We start from the raw sequence: 18,235 nt of genomic DNA, 5'->3' as shown, positions 1-18,235 counted from the left end.
ACTATTTACAAGGGCCTTCATCTAAAGTGTAACACGGATGAAGTTAAATAAAAAAAAATAAAACCTATAAAAAGCTTTCTTGAGTACAATTGGGGTAAAATAATTCCTTTGCGTATACCTGAGCTTACACTGCTCCCTTGCCTGTAGTTTGTTTGGACCAAGAAATAGATATTCAAACAAATCTTTAAAGACATCTGTAAACATGCAAAACACCTCTGATAAGCTGGTTTAACATGACCTTATTACACCATACAGGGAGTTAAAGTGCCTGGATGAGTCACTGTCTGGTACTGTCTTGTGTCAACAGAATATCAATCATACAAAGTGGGTCAAAGCAGCCTTGAGAAAATACTTTTAATTTACTTGGAATGTAACATGTTTAGACAGCATAAAAATAAGGAAGAAAAAAGTCCACTGTGGTGTTGCACAACAACAGCAGGGTGTGGCCACGCACAGCTTTTACACTACGCCCATTTATTTAACCTCTCAGACTGAGCATCCAGCGGGCGTGTGTGGAACCACGGTGTAAATCAGAGCATGTAAGAGTCACATCTCCAACAGGCTCACCCTAACTAGACACAATCACACAAAGGGACATTTATAGTTCACATACTGTAGCTGACACATGGTGGCTTTAAGCAAACAAAGACAAAACATCTTATCCTGTGGTCACTTAACAAATACTTCTGCTCTGTATTTTAAATGTTTCTCAGTCTGTACAAGAAAAACACATTTTCTTAGATTCTATATAGGTAACAGAAAATCTCACTAAATTAAGAAAATTCCAGGAAATTTGACCTCCTTTGGAGGAAAACATATCCAAATTTATAGGAAAACCTATTACCATCCCTGAATAAGTGTAGTTGTCTTTTAACATTGTTTGCATTGTTAATATGTTCCTTAATGTCCTGAACCTGCAGTGCCAGCTTTAATCAAGCTGGAAATGAGATAAAAACCTATTTGATGCTCTTTATTGCACGGATTAGTAACAACTGTGTTTGATATTTTGTGCTGTTAACTCACATGTTTTTCCATTAGGTGAAAATGTGACATTTTTCCTTTTTACAACAAGTAATAAATTGGAAACTTTTAGACAGATGAGGAAGTTTTAAGGGTTTTTCAGGCTGCATACGTAAGGGTACATTCAAACAATCTGAAAAATACGACCACTTACTACTACAGTATTTATGTCATGCTGTGGAATCAGAAAAGTGAACTGTAACCTTCTGAAAGGAAACCCTGCATATTAAGACATCAATAGATTGATGTGTCTTTTATATGTGTTAAACAAAGAAACAAAGATTTCTACATTTTTAAAAAATCACAGCAGCTGGTATGCAATGCACTCTGGGAAGCAATGTCAAATGGTTCAAAGTGGCATCAAAGATGCCACCAAGGGGGCAGCAGCATATTTACCATTATTATAGTGGCATGTGGAAGGCCAGCATATCTGGATGTCTTTTTGAGGTCAATACATGCAACCCAACATCATAAATATCCCCCAAAAAATATATTACTTTTTAGATAGCAACAGGATAGCATTTCAAAGTATTTCATCATGGTGGAGATTTCTATGATCCAAAGTAGAATTGCTCTTTTTCTGCAGTTGATTTTTCTGATTGGTTACAATGCCAACCCTAACTTCGTTAGCTTAACTAAGCTCTGCCACAAGCTTATTGGTATCATCTGCAACTATATGCCTTTTGAATTACTTTTATCTATCATCTTAGACTTACCAAATAAACGTACCTGAAAACCAGATGACAGAAATGGATTCAATTCCCTCTATCCCCTTATAAGACCAACACAGCTTTGTTAGACAGCTGTTCTACATTGGTCCAGCTCTGCTTAAAGTTTGTCCAGTTACAGTGTTATTTAGCAGACAACAAACATCTGGGACAGGTGTTTGACCTTTCCCAAGGGCCTTCACTGATACCCATTGTGCCCTGACCAGGATTTGAACCCCCAATCCGATGAATCAAATCCGGCAATGTAAACTACTGAGCTATCCAGCCACAAAAATAAGTTTTAAGGAAAACGCATGCTAGATTAATGTTGGGTCTTTATAAATAATATCACAAAGACCACGGTCTAGACGTACCCTCTTTATGAAGTGTCATGAGATAACTTTGTTAATGAATTGGCACTATACAAATAAAGATTGACTTATTTCTTTTAGTGATATCTCAATGTTGCATTTAGGTTATCAAAAAGTATATTTACAGCAGTACAGTGGCTAGACCACGGATAGTTATGAACATACACATCATATTGGTGGAAAGTGGTAAAATTCAGACTTATGGCGTGACAGATGAGTAAAACAAAGTGCCAGCCTCCCTGTGATATTACACTGGCCCCAGCACAAGCTGCTGAAGTAATGGCATTTATGCCCCTAAATTAATAACATGCACCTAAATTTGCAGCATCTGCCCCCCCCAGTGGCAGCCAGATGCCATTTTTCTAGCACTGCTGAAAGTTTTTTTATTGTTCTAACTTTAATCTGCATTACAGTTACTATTTCCTTTTTGACCTCTCGACTGATACTGCACTTAAGATAAAATGAAAAAGGCTTTAAGGGCTCAAAACAACAATTTGACATCTTTACTCAGAATGCACTGCACAACAACAGCACCGTGCTGAAGCTCTGCTGTCATTATGCATTAAGAATTATCCTGGTGTGATATTTAGTGTTGATTGCACATTGCATTGCAGTGTTGCAGGAGCGTGAGAGAGCACAACACAGCAGGAACTCAAAATACAGACACTGCCAGACATGCGCACACAGTACTGCACTCCCCCAGTCCCATCTCACCTTCGTTACATTTCAGTTGCTACCTCTGAAGCTGACACAGAGACATTCACAGTGAAGACATAAGATAAATATCAAACCTGGAATGGCAGTGTGAATCAGCCTTATTCATCCTACTTCTGAATCTATTTTCTAATCACTCAAAATTTAGGAATCTAGTGTCTTTCTTTGTGCAACATACATAAATGACGCTCAAATTAATCTAATAAGGTCAATATGTCTTAACGTGGGGTATCCTTTAACGTCAGCAGTATTTTGAAGTTAAACAGACATTGCAAAGCTTTTACCAACAACATGCTGTGACATTTTGGTGATTACAATCTCAAGGCAGCTTTGTACATTTAAAGGAATGTAACAACATTGAAGGCACTCTATAATCTGTGCATTGGTCTTCATCCCAGCCACAGAGCGAGATGTAGAGTGACCGAGTGTTCACGTCTGCTCATAACAGTCCAGAACCAGCGCAGCCGATCCTCCTGCATGTTATCCAGTGCAGATAGTGTAACATTCTGCAGCATCTCCAAAAAAAGTAAAGATAAGCAGTTTGAGCAGTGCACCCTGTTTACATAACTGATGGATAGATATCAAGAGTTGTGAGCTGATGAAGCTGATGATACATAAACTGGTTCTGCATTTGTAACAGCTAAATTGTAGGCATTATATACAGCTTTTTACACAGCGTGCAGGCGTACTCAGGACTGAAAATCTCAGAGCCAAAGAATTCCTTTCCAAGACATCTATTTTGGTTCATTGCATAATGTCAGTATTGCCCTCAGTAAATCTCTCTATGCTCACTACAAACTACAACCACCCCAACTCCCCCACCCAAGAGTCAGAATATTATGTTGAGTTTGAAGCCTGATTGAGAGGAAAATGATGTAGCATATATTTGCATTTAAAACATTTACTGTCTAATTAGGCTGGCTACAAACTAGACAATTTAGGCTGGATTTTTGGCCTGATTTGAGTCTTGAAGCAACTCATTATTAGTCATAATAATCCTCAAATGTGTGGTGCCAATATGATTAATTTACTGCTGCCCACTGAGTCAGAGCCTGTCCAATCTCAAATCATTAATTAAAAACATGTTTGATATTAATGATTCCAGATCAGGCTGCCTCCTGCAGCAAGCAGACTAGGGAGCATTACCAACCAGATGTTGGAGACTTTTGTGGCTCCAAAGCATGGCAGCGAACATAGCACAACAATACTGGCTTCTCAGCCAGGAATTCACCCAGATTCTCAGTCTAGTTGTCATTTTTTCCTGCAAAACAGAGCTCACATCAGAACAGCCAGATGGCATCATCTTCCTCCATTTTCTTCTGAGGTCATGTTTGATGATGCGAGTTTCTGTGAGATCTTATTTTGCCATCTCTTATTGGAGTTTTCAATGTTTGGAAGATGAAACAAAAAGCTTGCGTAGCTTCATTAGCTTTAGCTAAGGCTAACAAAGCTAAAGTGAACCACTGTTCGGGTAACTACTTCAAAAACAGGACCATACATGATTTAATCCTAGATTAGACATCTAACCTTTTCTCTATTGTATTTATGAAATGTTTCTTAGTCGATAATGTTTCATGAATGCAACTGCCAGACTTTCTGTATGAATGAAGTTGAAGTTGAATTAAAACAACAAAATCAAGGGGTGCAGATGACCTACTGGTTCAAAGCGCTTCCCGTGCACATGTTCATGTCCAGCAAGCGGCTACTTTCTCGCATGTCTTTCCCCCACTCCCTCATTCCTATTTCTGACGCTATCCTCTGTCCTCCTCTATACATAAAAGCATAAAAAGCCCACCAAAAAATCAGAAAAAAATCAGCAAATGACAGCCCTTCTGCCGCCTGACTGTCTTGGCGAATGCAGAGATAATGTGGAAAGAAACATCTACACATCGTCCTCGACCTTCAGCCTTGCCTGGTAGGCTACTTGCTTTTAATCACTGTCAAAGCCAGAAATCCACACTTACACAGGCTGCCTTGGTATTTACAACTCTAGATGTCTCAGTTACGACCTTCTGTCACTGCAAATTCTTTAGCTTCCTCTTAAAAACCTCCCACAGTTTGGTCATGAATCTTAGTGTCAGTATGATGCTGGAGTTTACACAACCTCACTGCTTTCATTAGCCAGCACCTCTTTGCAAATTACACTCTTCGACTATTGAGCAGAATCAGTAGCAGTCCAGGAAAATCTAAACTGGAAAGTCATGGTCCTAGTGCACGTTTGGCACGTGTCTTTCCCCACTTTCTCTCCCCTCATTTCTTGTGTCCCTTCAGCTGTCCTATCTAATAAAGGGAAAAGCCAGAACAATACTGTTTTAAAAACAGTAACTGTCATAATGAAGCTTAGCATGAGCTCATACAGGACATGAACGTCTTATGCCCAGCTGCAGTCAGCTGACAGCCATCTGATTTCAATTGTCATCTCCTACTGTGGCTCTCACAGCCAATCACAGCTCTTTCTCTCAACAAGGCGGTTCATTTACGTATAACATCCTTCTTACTGATCGTTGCTTCATCATTGCTGATCACACCAGGCTACTGCTGGCATATATTCACTTCCACCACTCCAGCCTCCTCTTTTCTAGCTTAAAGCTTTTGTTGCACCTTCATATTCAGTTTAATGCTACTATAAAGTAAATTGCTGCTGAACTCAATTTTATTTGGTTTGACATGCATTTTCATAAATATATCTATCTGTATGGGTGGGTTCTAAGCATTGGCTATCAGGCCAAGCAGAACTACATGAAATTTACAATAAATGGTTGAATGCATGATGAGTTTTCCTGGCTGAACTTCCTTTCTTCTGCTCACTCCAGACTCTATCTCCACTCTGTAGTTACTAAAATCAATCTATTTCCCCCACACACTGCAGAAATTAGTTTGCAAATCACTGTTTACTCACGCTGCACATCCCCTTAAGTTGTCTGGACCCCTCCAGGGGGAGACCCACCTCACACTCTGAAAACCACTGGTCTAGTGAGGGCATTCTGAGGATTATAATGTTAAATTTTCTTTGAAATGGTCCTCATGTCTGGGATGTCCCATGTTTTAAAAATTGCATAGTGTGTAGCCAGCCATAGTTGTAAAATCTAACTTTTTGTGCTATCATATCACAATTTTAAAAGTAATGTATCTCATCTCTGCTACCCTTAAAAATGTTGTATTCTTTTAAAATGAATTTTAATCTTTTTCTGTATTTAGTTTCACTATTTTATATCTAAGCATTCATTTTTAAGCATGGCATTTTTTAAATCTTCCCCTGGATGTTTTCACTTTTTAACATAAAGCAAACTGAGTTGCCTTTGTGCATGAAATGTGATTCATAAATAAACTCTGCTTTGCTTTACTTTTATAATAATAGTTTTTTAGTGTGTGGTTGTGTATTTATTCTACAGTGAGATACTGCTTTTTTGTTTACTGCTAGTGATAAAATTGTGCCACTTGAGACAGAAATAAAGGGGCTTTTTATTCTCAGATTCCCTTTTTTCTTTGCTTTGGCAATGTTCCCGTATTCGGTAAATATAACCTATGGAAGTCATAATTTGTGCGATAAAAAAGACACAACTGTGATGGGTTATTGGCAGTGAATGTGTGCGTAACATTAGAAACTTCAGGTTCAATATGGCCTTGAAGGATCTGAACATTTCACTACAACAACATAGAAATCAACACAATCAATAAAGCTCTTGAAATATTTGCACACACAAACCAACACGTGATTGAATCAGACAGCGTGCTGGTCGACAACAGTTTTGATCAAAGTCCTTGTCCCGTCCGTCTAAACCTCGTTGTTGATGAGGACAGTGAAAGATGTCACCAGCATTTAGAAAGAAACATCACCCGGCGTACTCTGTCTGCTTGCGGATGTTCCCATGTGGTCCTTTCAGTCCCGGCGGTGTCAGGGTGTCTGTGTTTGGACGGCTTCTGTGTGCATCTTGTTGCTGAGGAGAGAGTTGATGTAAGGCCAGATCCGGTCTGTCTCTGTACCAGAAAATGAGTGTAGGATTCCCTGGGACCTGAGGGGGAAAATAACAAGGAAAGGGTTAAGTAAAAATATTGATTGATTGAAGAACAGAACGTCTCTGTAAAGGCTTAGTCTAGTCTAGTCCCAAATCAGATTTATTGGCTCATTTTTGATTCATATCAATGGCTGTGCTGCTCCTTCGTTGGATATACAGTACTGTGCAAAACTTTTAGGCATGTTTGGGACACAAACTGAAACTGAAATAAGGCATAGACGTAGAAAGTAAGCCGCCCAAGAGCACCATCAGGCGGGAAAGAGGATTAATATGACTCCAGTCTAATCTGGATGTTGTTGCATATTACCAGGGGCGTGGGAAAATAATCTGATGAAAAAAAAACAAAGTCCACACCTTTAGGGTGGAGTAAGAGGTGAATGTGGCAAGTGAGCTGAGGCCTGGGGTACTGTCTAGGGTTGCCATGAGCCCCTGGTTGTGCTGTGGATGTCCCAACGGAAATGCCGTCGAGCTTGACCCTGGCTGCCAAGGGGCACACGCGTGTCAACATGTATCAAGCTATTGCCCCCTCCGCCTCTCCAGCCCTGGGGAGTGGCACATCAGGCCCTGTGATGAATCCTTAGTGCCCTATTTGCCCAAAACTTATTTGTATTTTGAATAATCTGAGCAGTCCTACCAGAAATGATGTGGCTGAAATGTCTAGATCAAGGGTCGCAAACATATCCCTCTGGAGCTACTGGTTGCTTATGACCAGGTTTTCAGTAGCTCACATAGAGGTTCAGACTATTTACAAAACATCCAACAGTAAGTGCACCTCGAGATTACGTCCTCTTCAATTCAATCAAAAGTCCTGCCTCCTCTGATGCAAAATAATTGGACAGGCCAATAAGCTGACAATAAAAGGTTTAGACAGAAGCAATGTAGCTGAAAGCTTCATAAACATGACGGGTCAGGTACACAGTTCATTAATCTAAAGTGAGGATGAAGATATACCTTATAAATAACTCATAGGGAATTTTTTTGTTTACTTAAGTTGAAAATATCTGGTATTTGTTTTAACACATGCTTCAAACCAGGAAACTAAGAGAACAGCTTTAATCAGATTTTTACTGATTAACAGTGAGACCTGACACTGCGAGTTTCCTGTAGGAAACATAAATCATTTTATTGCGTGTGTCATGAAAATAGATGATGAAACAGAAGCTAGGTAGATGTTCACTGACTTGTATAAGTCTATGACAGGCTTGGCCACATCTTTGTAGTGTCTCAGTCTGGCCATCAGGGCTTCTGGCTTGTCGTCATCATGCTGAATCAGCGGCTCGCCAGTGATGTCATCTTTACCCTGAGGGATGTAACACAAGGTTAGGTCATACAGCAACACAACAAAGGTCTGACAGCAAACTGCAGTTTAATTTCCAGAGATGCTGGTTAGAGCTAGTGAGATGTCAAGAGCAGCACAGGCCATAAAACTGTCACATCTGTAGCTTCAGCTTAAATCTTGATCATTCTAGTGATTTACATCATCATGGCATCAAAACTTTTTACTGGCTTTTGGAACAGAGAAGTGGAGACCAAGGACAGACTGTCCACTTCCTAGTCAAAGTAGGATTGTTAATCTGTAAAGGGCTGAAATATCCTGAATTAGCCCTTGTCCTTACAGGCAGACATGCAAAATAACCGTTTTATTTATGAATTTCATCCTCCAGTGTGGTCCCATATTCCTGTAGGAATTCCCTTGGGGTATGGGTATCATCACTCCAGAAAACAAAGCAGCCTGTGTCCACAGGGGTCTCCGCAGCAAACAGACGATGAAGGAACCTTTTTTAATGCTTACTTTCACAAATTCTCTTTCACTGGTTTGTCACAAATTGTTTTGCTTTAAATTATTCTAGTAAAGATAAAACAATATTCACACCTTTTCAATACCACAGTGAAAAACACAAGTTAAAGGCATCCAGGATTGGGTAATTTCTTGTGTTTAATTTTAAAAATGTCTACATAGCACAGTCATGCTCTCAGCATTTTGGTACTACTACCAACACACCAACTCAAAGAGCAGCATACATGGTTAGCCTGCCTTATGAGCTTCCTTGTTAAACAACAACTTTATTGCTGTTGACAGGAAGGAGGAGACAGTATGCAACCCTGCAAGCTATGGCAACGCTGACTCGGGACCAGAGGGAAGGTAAGTGGTGTGATTGGTGGAAAAACTGCTTTTTCACAAAGTATCACGCACCTTCATAACCTGACACGCTAAATCTACTGTTTCAAATATCCACTGCATGGATGTATTCCACATTCATCTGGGTAAGCTCCCATAGAAAGTGTTTGGGAAGGGTAGGACTTTCAAAAAATTCTCGGTAAGTGATTAGAGGAGCATTCAGTCTGTAACACCAATGGCCAATCATAGGGAAAAGACATAATTATGTATGTATGCGCTTCTCCTGAGCTGACAGGGTACCGCTGCTGTAGATTGTTAATGGCAGAGCTTCTTGATAAATAAAATTGATGCCAGGGCGAGTCAAGAGACATGGAAAAACGCCTTCTCTGCCAAGACAAGCTTTCAGTGTGTTTTAAAAAGAAATGTGGATCAGTTACGATTAAACTGCTTTCCTACGACTACATCCAAGCTAATAGCTAATGCGACAGCAGCCATTGGATACACCAGGTCTAAAACAGTATGTCTCTTTCTCCCTTTAGTTTTTGATTAGTTGTTATCTGGTAACATATTTAGTTGTATCAAACACCTTTTCTCAAGTTAAATATTATCTCCTATCCTGGAGAGAGAAGCCAAACATTGATGAAACACCTGACCAAATGATGTAGGTGTGAAAGCACCCTTTAATACCCGATACTATTACCAATTTTTGTCCAGTCCGCATGACCATGACGGGATCATGAATCAAAAGGCAGCAGGAAAGTGGTCCTCCTGCAGGAGGGCAGGGTTCTGGGCCAGGAGATTTATCTGGTTCCAGTCTCTCATTCGGTCGAACTCTGCCCCTGATATTAAAATCCTACTAGCTTTAAAACACACTGACACAAATAGTGGAGGAAAGAAACTACAGGCACAAAATTGTCCTACTGGCATTTAAAAGTATGCCACCCCAAGCAGAAATATTTCAACACTGTAAGAAGTGTCATTTAAACAGTTATCAGACCTTGACTTTTGGGGGGTTGAAGCCCATGTTGTAGACTCTGCCACTGGCTGGATGAACCCAGCGGTCGCTCAGTCTGTCCTTCAGGGTCTCGTAGGGGATGTTTAGGCTGATGACCAGGTCGAGCTGGCACAGATTGTTCAGAGCCTGGGCCTGAGCCAGAGTCCGGGGAAAACCTAGTCAGAGGGAAAAGGAGGAATGAGTGAAATAAAGTTAGGATTTGTACATGGATCTCCATTACTGTTATATTCATAAAAGAATCAGCTACATAATGAAGACAAACAGAGATGAATGTATAAAAGTCCATTTCACAGATCTGTATGTATAAATGTACATCCTGTTTGTCTATATCTGACAGCAAGCAAAATCAGACTGGAGCTGTTTCCAGTTTCCCAGTCAAATGATCTTTGGCGGTGAAATAATAACATTATTATGTGCGTGTGAATGAACTTGCTGAAAAAACAATACTCTCAGTGATTTGGCCTTGATGAACCACCATTAGTTATAACAAGACAAGAGGCTACAGTCACGCTAGCAGCTCTGTTAGGCTGCACTCAGACTGTATGGTTCTGTGACATAAACGCTAACATCAGTAAGCTAATATGCTCACAATAATATTAGAGTGCTGATGGTTGGCAGATAAAGTCTGACATGTTTGCAATTGTTGTTAACCCTCTGGTATCACTTCAATTTTCGAGCATTACCAACATCAGCAGAAATGATCCTGGTCACCAGGACTGCCATTGTCATCTATTTGGCACTAAAAGAAAAGTCAAGAAATCTAATAGACTAGATGTGAAAATTGGGATTTATTTCCACAGCTAGAAAAACAAAATCCTGGTATGTACAAGATCAGCAGCAGTTATCCCCCATGGCTCTTAAACTTTTTGACAGTCAAGTACCTGTGAAGATATTTAATATAAAAACTGTCAAACTGGTTTTAACTCTTGATTGCACAAGAGGAACCATCGGCCAAAAATAATAATCTGGTGACTGTGGTTGCCTGTACGAAAACTCAACTAACCTCATTAGTTGTTGAGATTATGGAAGCCAATTTCTGCCACTAAAAAAATAAAAATTACAAGTAATCATTAAAAATAAATTTATTTTAATTTAAATTTTATTATTTCAACTTTTAATTACATAACAATTACTTTTTATCTTACAATTTTTACTTTTTATTACACAATTATGAATTTTTTAGTATCTCAATGTTTTTCTTTTTGTCAAAATATTGACTTTTTCCTCATAATTTTGTATTTTTATCTCAAAAGAATCTATATTTTTAATCTTGTAATTATGTTTACTATCTCATAATCTTGACTTAAGATATATATTTTTTATCTTAAGTAATTTAACCTTACCCTTATATTTGTATTTTTAGAGGTGAAAGTGGACATTCATACAAAAATGGAAAAGGATAAACAACCTTAGCTAATAAATTATCCTCAAGAGGCCATAAATATCTGCAACAAATCTTATGGTTATACCGTGCATTGATTAGTTGTTGAGATTGTTGAAGCCAATTTCTGCCACTTAAAAAATAAAAATTTAACAGGTTAAGAAATTAGTAGAAAGTAAAATACAGTATTAGGTCAAATTTTCTAATTTGGACTTTTGTTATACACGTCTGATTGTTTATTTCATAATTTTGACTTTTCATCACATAATTCTGACTTTTTTAATCCTTATTTTTACTGTTTATGCCATTATTCTGACTTCTTGTGCCATACTTTGACTTTTAAGTCATTTTATTCCAGATTTAGAGCTATATCTCAAATCATGGTATTTTACCTCTGTATCATGACTTCAGATCTCACAATATTGACTTTAATTTTCTCATGATTTCGTATTCTTAACGTTACATTTTTTTCTTGGTTGCAAAAATGGACCTCCATAGAATCCATAGATTTTTTAATGTAATAATTTTGACTTAAAATTCTCTATGACTGGGGGCACAGATGGCCTTGAGTCCGTACACGGGTGGCCCAGGTTCAAGTCAGGTTTTTGGTTCCTTTCTCACATGTCTCTCCCCCACTCTCTCATCACTGTTTCTGATACTATACACTATTCTCCTCTGTCAGTAAAGGTACAAAAGGCCCAAAGATATGTCTTTACAGAAAAAAATAATGATTACTAAGCCTTCATATTTTTCTTTTTCAGAGGCAGAAATGGGCTTCTATAGAAAAAGTCAGTGTATCAGGGAACCACGAATGCCTGAACCAAATATCATGGTCTAACTGTAAATCTGTTGATTGTTCAGATAACGAACTAACACCAAAAATGTAAAGTCCATGACAGTAAAGGAAAAGCAGAGAGATCTTTAATGAAAATAACTTTGATCCTCTTGGGACAATGAACATCTTCACCAAAAGTCACTGCAATTCATCTTCTCCACTACTCCAAACAGATGTCTATAGTGCATCTGTTTGAAATAACACTTCAGAATTCTCTGGGAAACTCTTTTGTCATCTTGAGCAAATCTACTGGAAGGTCAGCATGTAGCAGAAAAGCACTGGTATGGTTGGACAGTATCCAGTGCCTTGTTTAAAGATACATCAGTATGAAAAATGCTGTTGACGTGTCGGCTTACAGTAAATATAGGCCCTATAGACAATGCCTCTCTCAAACTACAAACATATTATTGCTTTGGTATACACGCATTTGGCTTGGTCTTCCATTTACTACTCCCTTCTGACTTAGAGTGGAAACTGGCAACCATTCTGTGAGTTCTTTTGTTTGCTCATTAAAGAGCTGCTGAATCTCTCTAACCAGAATGTCATCCTACTAACTAACAAGTGACAGGAAGTCACCAATCTAAAGTCATTATGAAGGTAAAACACAGATATCAGAGAGATTGAATATGAAGTGTCTAAGCAGGAGTAGCATGCAAATCAATATTCTTTGGACAGTAAAAAAAACAAACCCTTTAGAGAGTCATGGGATGAACAATGAACCCACGTGTCTGTGTGAGCGTACGTGTGTGTTTGTGTGTGCGTAACCTTGATGTGGGTGCCTTGTTTTCTTGCTAAACAGAAATTATCTGTTTAGTGGACGTGTTTCAGTGTACCAACCAGTTTGTTTCATCAATGTTTGGCTTCTTTCTCCAGGATATGAGATAATATTTAACTTGAGAAAAGGCGTCTGATACAACTAAATATGTTACTAGATAACGACTAATCAAAAAGAAAAGGGAGAGAGAGACATACTGTTTTATATTTTATGACTTTTTTTGCCTTAATCTCTTGAAACCTACAACTTTTGTTTGGAGCGCATTTTTAGTTTCTTCCACTTATTTAGGACATGAAGGACCTGATAAGTTTGAAAGCTCAGCATTTTCTTTGAAGAGGAAATAGTTTTGACCAAATTTATCCAAAGTTATTTCCAAAAACCTCCTGAAGGTCCTGTCTCTACAGAAAATACAGCAATGGATCGGTTTTAGAGCAGATGTTTGGCTGCGTGTCAGTCATTGGGGGTCCTGATTCAGTCAGAAATTGTGTCATGTGAGTCATGACATGAGTCCTTTTTGTTGTTATTTTGATGATGGACGTGGATTAAATTTCCACTGAAACCTCTCAATGTCAGGCATCTGTTATACTCCTACAGAGGCTGCACTCCTCCACGAACTGGTTGCGGAACTGATTCCTGGTCTCAATGCTGTTTGAGGGCATGTCTTCCCCACTCTCTCCCCATATTCCCTGTCTATCTAAGGCTGTCTTATCTTAATAAAGGCCAAAATACACTGAAAAAGTTCCTTTTCCTTCCAAAATCCACAAAATTTCCCTAAAATTAAAAGAAAATATCTTAAATTTCTTTGAAACTTCTTAAACATTTATAAAGTATTCCATAAAAAAATCTTCAACCATCCTCAAATGTATCACATAAACTTTATCAAAAAGGCAAAACATTCCAATAAAACTTTCCCCAAAATTCCATGTGAGGTCCTGAGAAAAATCAAGCAAATTCCCCAAAATTTCAAAGCATATTACCCTTAAAATTTCTTATCCAATACTCCCCAAAATTAAAAATACATTCCCTTAAGCTTCATAAAAATGAGAGAAAATCACCCCAACATCCAAACAAAAGTCCCTGAAATTTTCATTAAATTTCTAGAGAGTTTCAAAGGACAGCCATGCCTCAAATTCCCAAGCAAATTCCCAAAATTAACACATACAGTGCTTAACAAATTTATTAGACCACCCTAACCCTAACCAAAGTAAGGTTTATGCCACAGCTGCCCTAAACTAACAGCATTGGTAATTACCAAAATCATTTTTTATGTTTCCGCAATGGTTAAATACACTAATATGTAGAAGCTCTTTAACCCAAAAAAATGGAAAAATAGTAAAGCACATTAATATTCCTTGATTAATTTGTCAAATTATAGTTATTTACTTGCATTCCTGAACAGAAAAATTAGTTTTAGTGGTTAAAAGTCAGAAAAATAATCTAGAAAAAAGGTTCTGAATTTTGGGGAGAATTTTCCTTTTCAAAATTCACACAAATTCCCTAAAATTTCAAAGAAGTTAACCCTAAAATTTATGTGAAACTTCTTTAACATTTCAAAAGTGTCCTGTTAAAAATACTACATATGTCTTTGAAGGCTCCCCAAATGCTTCAGTGAGACTATCATAAAGCCCTAAAATTCCAGTTAAACTTTCCACCTAACTTCCATGTAATGTCCTAAAAGTAATTCAAGCAAATTCCCACAAATTTCAAGGCAAAATCTCACATTCATTTCTTGTCGAAAATTCCCCAAAATGTGCAAATACTCCCAAAACTCTATTTAAACGTTGGAAAAATCCAAACAATTTCCATGAAAATTCGAGACTATTTCAAAGGACAGTCTGACAGTCTAACATATAAAAACATATCCACAAAAATACTTTAACATGTCTAAGAAAATTCCCCAAACTATCCTAAAAAAAAATCCTGAAATTTCATAGCAAATTCTCCCAACATTTCAAACAAATTTTTTACATTTGAATGGATATTCTGGAAAGTTATCTCAAAATTATAATAGCAGAAATGACTATGTAGTAACAAACCAAGATGCACTGTCCTCATACACAGATGTAGGGATTTAAAAGGTTAAAGACTTTTAAAGTCAAAGCCAATAATAATTTGAAATTAATGGATAATAAAGACATTTCAGAATAAACAAAGGTCACAGAGTTAAAGTTTGGATTTGAATGTGAGGCAACTTGAACATCCATCTTTTTTTAATCATATTTTATGGGTATCCTATATCTGTAATTGAGTGTTTATGTCTCCTGTCAGTTGAGCAACAGTAGTGAGCATGCACAGACCTGCTAATTACCCACAGATGTAGGATAATGCAGAGAGTATTTTTCCACTACTACTGCTGCTCCTTAAGGAGGATTTGAATGTAGCCCTTAGGGAGAAGGATGCCTCTGAAAATGCAGAGGTGTAAAACAAATAATGCTTTCCTGATGTCCCTACTTCTAGGATGGCTATCAATTTGGGCATATTGGGGGTGGCAACCCTGTCGTCCAATCAGAAGTAAGGTCTTCCTGGCTACAACAAGCCATGACGCTGCTCTATGAAGATCAAGTTCCCTCAATACAAATGATCAAGACAAAGGATGGAGGCCGCTGTGGGACAGAGGATACAAAAAGCAGGAGTATAACAGCACACAAAGCACAGAGGCAGGACTCTCCTGCTAAATAAAGACTGTTTTTCTTACCATCTAGCAGCCAGCTGTGGCCGATCAGCTGTTCCAGTCTGGGCAGCATCAGTTTGGTCATGACATGGTCAGGCACCAGCAGACTTCTTTCTACGTAGCTTGACACCAGCTGACCTGCCTCTGATATACAACACACAGGTAGTGATTGTGATTGTTTCTGATTCATGCTTGTGAAATTGACAAACAACACAGGGCATGGCAGGTTAAATACATGTTCAATCATATACAAAAACTAGCACTGCTACATTTAAGAGCATCAAATCTTCCCTCCATTTCTCCTTCATGTGACCATTCCTATCATTTCCTTCTTATATTCAAACAGAAACCCCAGTGGCTGCTTTAAATAATTAATCCAACATTTCTGCCAACTCACTGAGTCCATTAAACTTACACACATGGACATCTACATCCTACAGCTTGTTTTAAATGCAAAGAAAAGGATTGGTTCTCCTCTCCAGCTAGCCACAGCTTCACTGAAACAATTCAGTAATGACAACCCAGCCCACATGGTTTTACTTAGCCTCTCTGCACTGAGCTCCAACTTTATTATCAGTACACAAGAGCCTGGCATATCATGCCAAAGTCAAATTAAATCCAGTTGGGCAGCTATAATGAGGAAGTTTAAAGGCATTGCATAAATGCTTTGTAAGTTTTGGGGGAGTTATTACAATGAAGACCTTGATAGGGGCTTTAGCTGGAGTAACAATGAGTTATTGTGACGTTGGACACCTTTGCAACTTAAAACTTAACACTAGATGGAAAGCAGAGCCAGAGAGTGTGAGTAAAATGAGTCAGATTCTCATGTTTCCTGTCTGAGAGGGGTCTTTTAACCAGGAAATGCATTCATCTCACTTCATCCTGCAAACTTCCCATTTTTTACGCAGTGATTTTATTTTGTAACACTGAAAAAAAGAGGAAGAAAACAGAGAAATCCACGCATGCATTGTAGAAAAGCAAGCGTCTTTATCAGCTTCCCCTCTGCAAACTGCATGGCTCTTCCTGTATTGAAATTTGGGCTAAGGTAGCGTTTCTATAGGCGGCTGAATCCTACCTGTATTAGCCGATATGCTCTCTCGTAAATAGTGCCCGCTGGACAGGTATTGCAGGCCAAAGCTTTGCGCAATCCTCTTGGAAATGGTTCCTTTCCCTGATCCTGGTGGACCCATGATAGCAGCTCGGAATAACTTGGCCATGTCTTTCTCAAACACGGGCTCCTGTCACTGTTAAAAAAAAACAACCCTCTTGGATGCACGAGCGTTGCTTTTCCTGTTTGTGCGCGCGAGAAAAATCTTACTACCCCTTAATCAAACTCCTGATCGGCTGCACACATGAGCGACAAACAACTCCAACGCCTGGATGGCTTTGAAACTTGTCCTGCCAATGTAAATTTTCAGCTTATCTCTGGAGCCCGTGGTTCTTTTACGCAGAGCCTTCTCTCTCTGCGTGCGCACGTTGGAGGTGTCCTGCTCTGTTTTTCTCTGATCGAGTCAAAACGCCTTCCTTCTTCTTCTTCTTCCTCCCGTTTCCCCCCTTTCGGCTCCTTTATGAATATACGCACGTCTGCGTCTTTAAGGACATAGATTTTTCTCCGCGAATGAATGAGGGAGTCGCCACAACGCCCTATTTTTCTGCGCACATCATCCAGAAAAAATGCGGATGACTGACTCGCATGAACTTTGCGGGGTAAACTGGTTACTGTAGTTTTTTTGGATGCAGGTAATGTACAAAAGCCACAGTGTTATGCAGAGTGGCAACAATGGATATCATTACAGTCTGATTTATGCTCTATTTTAAGAGCACACAGAGAGTAGTATCTAGCTAGCTTTTTACCCCAAAATTTAAACTGAATTAAAAAAACCCTGAATTGTGTACATTTGAAGAAACTCTTTTAAACTTGGTTTCCAACTTCACTGAGCAAGGTCTGAAACATCTGAAACACCATAACTCAGAAAGGAAATGCCGTTATTTGCCGGTACAACGCATTTCCAGTTTTGGATTTTTATCAAATTCAACTTCATTCATAAACACCATTTCATAATCAAAGCAGAGAAAAGGATCAGCGATCTAATTCGGGATTAAATCATGTATAAATCCTTTTTGGGAGTAGCTGCACAAACGATGGCTCACTTACGATTCGTTAGGTTAAGCTTAAGCTAACACAGCTACGCTAGCTTTGTAATTAACTTTCCTACATAAGATAATGTAGTTAGCTTTAGCAATGTGAGCTTAAGAAAATGTTGCTAAAGCTAACGTCGCTATAACTTACGTATGTAGCTTACCACTTGGTGAGCTTAGCTTTAGCTATATTAGCTGCGCAGCTACATTTACTACATAGACAAGTTATCTTTAGCTAAATTAGTTTTAGCAATATGAGCTTTGGCAAACATAGATTAGGTTAATTTAGCTACACAGATTATGTACGTAGCTGCTCTGTGGGCTTAGCTTTAGCTATGTTGGCTACGCTAGCTACATTATCTATGCAGCTTACACAGCTAACAGAGCTATATATGCTACATTTTCCATGTTAGAATGTTTTCATGGAGGATGCGTGTGTGATTGGATGAAGGTTCTGTCTGTCACATCTTTA

General features: G+C 38.6%; 1 protein-coding gene across 1 annotated transcript; it reads right to left on the bottom strand.

The window, feature by feature from the left end:
* Window positions 1–337: 337 nt before the first annotated feature.
* ak4 (adenylate kinase 4) lies at window positions 338–17,273 on the bottom strand. Its single transcript, XM_041791066.1, has 5 exons — window positions 16,700–17,273; window positions 15,649–15,768; window positions 9,945–10,117; window positions 8,010–8,128; window positions 338–6,825 (listed from the first exon to the last, which is right to left on the bottom strand). The coding sequence occupies exons 1-5, from the start codon at window positions 16,839–16,841 to the stop codon at window positions 6,708–6,710; spliced, it is 672 nt and encodes a 223-aa protein (XP_041647000.1). The 5' UTR covers window positions 16,842–17,273; the 3' UTR covers window positions 338–6,707.
* Between the last annotated feature and the right edge of the window lie 962 nt (window positions 17,274–18,235).

Source organism: Cheilinus undulatus, linkage group 7 (genome assembly GCF_018320785.1).
Source record: "Cheilinus undulatus linkage group 7, ASM1832078v1, whole genome shotgun sequence".
Classification (NCBI taxonomy): Eukaryota; Metazoa; Chordata; class Actinopteri; order Labriformes; family Labridae; genus Cheilinus; species Cheilinus undulatus.
The sequence above is the reverse complement of the archived record's forward strand: the minus strand, read 5'-3'. Positions and strand labels throughout refer to the sequence as shown.